This window comes from Cuculus canorus, chromosome 28 (assembly GCF_017976375.1).
Source record: "Cuculus canorus isolate bCucCan1 chromosome 28, bCucCan1.pri, whole genome shotgun sequence".
Classification (NCBI taxonomy): Eukaryota; Metazoa; Chordata; class Aves; order Cuculiformes; family Cuculidae; genus Cuculus; species Cuculus canorus.
Window position 1 is genome coordinate 740,217 of NC_071428.1, and position 6,179 is coordinate 746,395.

At 60.5% G+C, this 6,179-nt stretch overlaps 2 protein-coding genes across 3 annotated transcripts in view; one reads left to right on the forward strand and one right to left on the reverse strand.

Moving 5' to 3' along the window:
• VPS45 (vacuolar protein sorting 45 homolog) overlaps positions 1–4,009 on the forward strand; it is a 28,071-nt gene extending 24,062 nt beyond the window's left edge. The window contains exon 15 of the mRNA XM_054051224.1: positions 3,269–4,009. Within this exon, the coding sequence (XP_053907199.1) occupies positions 3,269–3,356 (88 nt within the window). The 3' untranslated portion in view covers positions 3,357–4,009. The remainder of the gene's footprint in view (positions 1–3,268) is intronic.
• Positions 299–4,966, reverse strand: LOC128849416 (protein VASP homolog). 2 transcript variants are annotated; one of them, XM_054051225.1, is made up of 3 exons: positions 4,755–4,966; positions 4,002–4,623; positions 299–1,297 (listed from the first exon to the last, which is right to left on the reverse strand). In XM_054051225.1, the coding sequence occupies exons 1-3, from the start codon at positions 4,953–4,955 to the stop codon at positions 678–680; spliced, it is 1,443 nt and encodes a 480-aa protein (XP_053907200.1). In that variant the 5' UTR covers positions 4,956–4,966; the 3' UTR covers positions 299–677. The 2 variants fall into 2 exon arrangements, with proteins under 2 accessions (XP_053907200.1, XP_053907201.1); XM_054051226.1 differs by having other exon boundaries at positions 4,726–4,966.
• Between the last annotated feature and the right edge of the window lie 1,213 nt (positions 4,967–6,179).

Consider the following 6,179-nt stretch of genomic DNA (forward strand, 5'->3'; position numbering starts at 1 on the left):
CCAGAGCCCGTCCAGTTCCAACCATGGGCAGGGACACATCCCGCTGGATCAGGGGCTCCAAAGCCCCATCCAACCTGGCCTGGAACCCCTCCAGGGATGGGGCAGCCACCACTGCTCTGGGCAACCTGGGTCAGGGCCTCCCCACCTTCACAGCAAAACATTTCTCCCCAAGATCTCATCTCAATCTCTCCTCTTGCAGCTCAAAACCATTCCCTTCATCCTCTCCCTGATCCAGAGCCCCTTCCCAGCTTTCCTGGAGCCCCTTTAGCACTGGAAGCTGCTCTGAGGTCTTCTCGGAGCCTTCTCTTCTCCAGGCTGAACAACCCCAACTCTCTCAGCCTGTCCTCGGACGGGAGGTGCTCCAGCCCTTGGATCATCCTCGGAGCCTCCTCTGGACCCGTTCCAACAGCTCCATCTCCTTCTTCAGTTGAGGATTCCAGAACTGGCCCCAACCCTCCAGCCCTTGGATCATCTCCGTGGCCTCCTCTGGACCAACAGCTCCATGTCCTCCCTGTGCTGAGGACTCCAGAGTTGGACACAGCCTCCAGGTGGGTCTCACCAGAGCAGAGGGGCAGGATCCGTCCCTCCCTGCTGGTCCCATGGCTCGGGATGCAGCCCAGGGGGGTTTCTGGGCTCCAAGCACACATTCCCGTCTCCTGTGGAGCTTCTCATCCCTATCACCCCAAGCCCTTCTCCTCAGGGCTGCTCCCAATCCGTTCTCTGCCTGGATTTGTGCTTAGGTTTGCCCCAACCCCTAATGCGGGACTGGGATCCGCCTGAATGAACGCTCGGTGCTCAGCGCTTTCCCCGTGGCTCGTTTTGCTCCGATCTGGGCAGCGCTTGGAGCGAGGTCTCGGTGTGGATGGAGGGCTGGGAAGCAAGGCAGGAGCAGTGGCCCCGTCTGCTCGAGGGACCGCGTTCCAGAAAGCCCTCGGCTGCGAAATGTCCAGGATGCCTCGGCAGGAGGTTCCCACCCTGCCTCTTCCTGCCTTATCATCTGCACAGGAAGGCTGAGAGCGAGCAGAAAAACAACCCCGAACGCCGTCCTTCCTGCCTTTGTTGCTGGGAGGCGAGAGGGCGGCCGCGGCTCCGGGTGCCCGAGGAGCTGCCACCTCCTTTTGGAAGGGACCGGAGACCTCTCGGATGGGGCGAAGCATTTGGGGATGGATCCGTGCCGATGCTGTGATCCGGTGCTCCGTGCTGGCAGGTCCCGATTTGAGTGGCGAAGGGCAGGAAAATCCTAAAGCTTTTGTGTGTTCTCCCTGACTGAATTCATCCTGAGGAGTGGTGGGAGGGTCTGGAAATGGGAGTGGTAGAAAATCATAGAATGGGTTGGGTTGGAAGAGACCTTAAAGATCATCCAGTTCCAACCCCTCTGCCATGGGCAGGGACACCTCCCGCTGGATCAGGAGCTCCAAAGCCCCATCCAACCTGGCCTTGAACCCCTCCAGGGATGGGGCAGCCACCACTGCTCTGGGCAACCTGGGCCACGGTCTCCCCACCCTCATGGTGAAGAAATTCCTCCTCATGTCCAGTCTAACTCTGCCCCTCTCCAGTTTATCCCCGTTCCCCCTCGTCCCATCCCCACAGCCTTTATGAACAGCCCCTCCGCAGCTCTCCTGGAGCCCCTTCAGGTACTGGAAGGTCCCTCTGAGGTCTCCTCGGAGCCTTCTCTTCTCCACAACCCCAACTCTCTCAGCCTGTCCTCGGACGGGAGGTGCTCCAGCCCTCGCAGCATCCTCGGAGCCTCCTCTGGACCCGTTCCAACAGCTCCATCTCCTTCTTCTGTTGAGGATTCCAGAACTGGCCCCAATCCTCCCGCTGAGGTCTCCCCAGAGAGGAGCAGAGGGGCAGAATCCCCTCCCTCCCTGTTGGGCGCGCTTCTCTTGATGCAGCCCAGGACACGGTTGGTTTCTGGGCTGGGAGCGCACGTTGTGGCTCCTGTCGAGCTTCTCCTCGAGCAGCACCCCAAGTCCTTCTCCTCGGGGCTGCTCTCCATCCCATCATCCCCATCGTGTACTGAACCCGGGGATTGCCCCGACCCAGGGGTAGGACCTTGCCCTTGGCCTGGTTGAACCCCCTGAGGTTCTCCAGCCCCACTTCTCCAGCCTGTCCAGGTCCTTCTGGATGACATCCCGTCCTTCTGGTGTGGCAACTGCCCCACTCAGCTCGGTGTCATCTGCAAACTCGCTGAGGGTGCCCTCGATCTCACTGTCGATGTCATTGATAAAGGTATTGAACAGCACTGATCCCAGTACGGACCCTGAGGGACACCACTGGTCACAAATCTCCATCTGGACTTTGAGCCATTGACCACTACTCTTTGATTGCGACCATCCCACCAGTTTTTCTCATCCACCGCACCGTCCACCCATTGAATCCATCTCTCTCCAATTTAGAGAGAAGGATGCTGTGGGGACGGTGCCAAAGGCTTTACAGAAGTCCGGATAGATCCCCTTTACCCCGGAGATGATCCTGATCCAAGCGTCTCTGTGCTGTGCTCCCACACGGACCCTCAGGCCCCGTCTCCTCCCCGCTGGTGCCTCCTCGGGGACGGGAAAAATGGGCTTTGGGCCGAGCCTGAGGAGGGGAAGACGCGTCCTCGTAGGGACGGGAATCCCTGCGCTGCGAGGGAGTTGTGTTGGATCACAGCCTCCAATCCTGGGTTCGGTTTTGGGCCCCCAGGGAAGACCTTGAGGGGCTGGAGCGCGTCTGGAGTTGGAACCAGGCGAGAGTTGGGCTCTGCTCCCGATGAACAAGGGATGGGATGAGAGGAAACGGCTTCAAGTTGTGCCAAGGAAGGGTTAGAGTGGATATTGGGAAAGATTCCTTCAGGGAATGAGCGGCGAAGCTCTATCCGAGGCTGCCCGGGGCAGTGGGAGAGTCTCCAACCCATCCCAACCCATCCCAACCCATCCCAACCCAACCCAGTGGGTCACTCATGGTGTGACCATGGCGCTCGCGGACAGGGATCAATCCCACGGTTGGACTGGATGAGCTCAGAGGCCTTTTCCAACCTCAATGACTCCATGACTCCCTTTTTCTACCGTGTTGTGGGCAGCTCTTCTCCTCTTTGCCACCGTTCCCCACGTGAGCGCCGCTGCGTGGCGATCCCGGTGGCCGTGGGGGAGAAAAGTAATCCGTTTCGAGGGTGTGGAGCGCTCGTGGGCGTTGTCGGAAGGCTCGAGGCCAGGTCCCGGCATTTCTTTCTCTCCGCGCGAGCGAGAGGTGGTCCCGTGTCTCTGTTCACCGGAGCTTTGCTTGGCAGCTTCCTGGAGGAAGTCACCGCGTCGGGGTTCCGCGGCCGGAGCGCCGAGAGCTCTCACCTTGCGCCGAGGTCAAGCAGCAGGCGGTGAATCCAGGAGAAATCACCGTCTTGCCCATCCGGAGCTTTCCGAGACGGATTGAACGGCTTTGGAGCAGAACTGACCCTTCTCGCTTTCCCGTTCCGCGCCCGGAGCACCGATGGGTGATGTCGGATCAGGACATGCCCAGAACCGCAGCGTCCTCGGCGCCTTCGCACGCTCGGATCGGGGCGGAAACCGCGATCGTCGCCGGGAGAGAGCGAGGAAAAAGGTTCCTGGAGCCGCGCAGAGCTCCGCTCGGAGCTGCTTTATCCGTGTGAGTCCCCTGACGAGCGCTTAACGATCTCCAACCTCCGCGTGCGGCCCTGGAATGGGGAGCGCTGCGTTCCCGACGCCCTTCGCTCCACTCCATGTATTTAGAGTCCCATTAAATAACTCGTTTTGACGGAATCTCGCATCTATCGAACGATTCCTGATGGCCCTTCGCGATGCCGCGGAGGTATCAGTACTGTCTTAATCTTCTTTATTAACTATTTACCGTAACAATCCAACCCAAATCCATATCCCGCGTTTTTCTCCCGTGTTCCGAACTAGGAGAGCGCTGAGGTTTCTTTTTAATATTCAACAATAAACCCAACGGCAATAAAACACCTGGAATTCAAAAGGAAACGAGAGAATTGGGATGGTGAAACCAACCTGGGATCCCTGGATGGAGGGCAGGAGGATCTGCAGAGGGATCCATGGATGGAGGGCAGGAGGATCTGCAGAGGGATCCATGGATGGAGGGCAGGAGGATCTGCAGAGGGATCCAGGCTGGATCCATGGATGGGGGGCAGGAGGATCTGCAGAGGGATCCAGGTTGGATCCATGGATGGAGGGCAGGAGGATCTGCAGAGGGATCCAGGCTGGATCCATGGATGGAGGGCAGGAGGATCTGCAGAGGGATCCAGGCTGGATCCGTGGATGGAGGGCAGGAGGATCTGCAGAGGGATCCGGGCTGGATCCATGGATGGAGGGCAGGAGGATCTGCAGAGGGATCCAGGCTGGATCCATGGATGGAGGGCAGGAGGATCTGCAGAGGGATCCAGGCTGGATCCATGGATGGAGGGCAGGAGGATCTGCAGAGGGATCCATGCTGGATCCATGGATGGGGGGCAGGAAGGACCAGGTCAGATGGCTCCTGGAGCCCCTGATCCAGCCGGAGGTCTCTGTGCCGGTGGTGGGGGTGGGACTGGATGGGCTTTGGAGTCCCTTCATCCCAACCCGTCTCCTGATTCCCGGAACACGACGGGGGCAGAAGCTGCAGCGGTGACTCAGTCTGCGAAGGATGTGACCAATGACTCAGAGTTGGAAACATCGACAGTGGAGGGGGGAGGGGGGGTCCGGGTTCCATCCTCAGCAGTGGATGCGGCTCCAGGACCTTCATCCCATGGGATTGACGGCGCTGACCCTGTCGGCAGCCGTCCGGCGCGGGAAGGTGTCAGTCCGGCTGTGAGGTCCCTGATCCCATCCGGAGCTCCATCCCTGACGCCGTCCGCATCCGCAGCCCCGTTCCCAGCTCGGCCCCATCCCAGTCTGAGCTCCATCCCAATCCTCGTCTCCATTCCTGTCTCTGTCCCCATCCCCGTCCCCAGCTCCATCCCACCCCATCCCTGTCCAGATCCCCGTCTGCATCCCTGTCTCCATCCCAATCCCCATCCCATCCCTGTCACTATCCCATCCCATCCCATCCCTGTCTCCGGCTCCAGCCTCATCCATGTTCCAATCTCAATCCCCATCTTCATCCCTGTCCAAATCCCCATCTCATCCCTGTCCTGATCCCAATCCTGGTTCCATCCCATCCCATCCTATCCCATCCCATCCCATCCCATCCAATCCATCCCATCCTATCCCATCCCTGTCCTCATCCCATCCCATCCATCCCATCCCATCCCATCCCATCCCATCCCATCCCATCCCATCCCGTCCCGTCCCGTCCCATCCCATCCACCCCATCCCATCCATCCCATCCCATCCATCCCATCCCATCCCACCCCATCCCATCCCATCCCATCCCATCCATCCCATCCTATTCCATCCCTGTTCCGATCCCAATCCCGGTTCCATCCCATCCCCACAGTCTCTGTGTTTCTCTCCCGGAGGCGGAAAAGGCCCAAAAGGGGATTTTTGAGGTCGCAGAGGGTCTCATCAGCTCTGGAACCACTGCAGATCCACTGCCCCACAGATCCACTGCCCCATAGACCCCATAGACCCCTCAGCCCCACTGCTCCCCTCAGCCCCACTGCTCCCCCTCAGCCCCACTGCTCCCCTCAGCCCCACTGTTCCCCTCAGCCCCACTGTTCCCCCTCAGCCCCACTGCTCCCCCTCAGCCCCACTGTTCCCCCTCAGCCCCACTGCTCCCCTCAGCCCCACTGTTCCCCCTCAGCCCCACTGTTCCCCTCAGCCCCACTGTTCCCCCTCAGCCCCACTGTTCCCCCTCAGCCCCACTGTTCCCCTCAGCCCCACTGTTCCCCTCAACCCCACTGTTTCCCTCAGCCCCACTGCTCCCCTCAGCCCCACTGCTCCCCTCAGCCCCACTGTTCCCCTCAGCCCCACTGAACCCCCTCAGCCCCACTGCTCCCCCTCAGCCCCACTGTTTCCCTCAGCCCCACTGCTCCCCTCAGCCCCACTGTTCCTCTCAGCCCCACATCCTCCCTCATCCCCACATCCCCCTCAGCCCTACATCTCCCCCCATCCCCACATCTCCCCTCAGCCCCACATCCCCCCTCAGCCCCATATCTCCCCACCCCCTCCCTCATCCCCACATCCCCCCCCAGCCCCACATCTCCCCCCACCCCCCTCAGCCCCACATCTCCCCACCCCCCCTCCCAGCCC

Coding starts and splice junctions, on each gene's coding strand:
- LOC128849416 (XM_054051225.1), bottom strand. CDS start 4,955: ATGGGGTGGGATGGAGCTGGGGACGGGGATGGGGACAGAGACAGGAAT. Junction 4,624..4,754: donor GCCGGACGGCTGCCGACAGG/GTCAGCGCCGTC, acceptor CATCCTTCGCAG/ACTGAGTCACCGCTGCAGCT. Junction 1,298..4,001: donor CCTCCATCCAGGGATCCCAG/GTTGGTTTCACC, acceptor TCCCATTTCCAG/ACCCTCCCACCACTCCTCAG.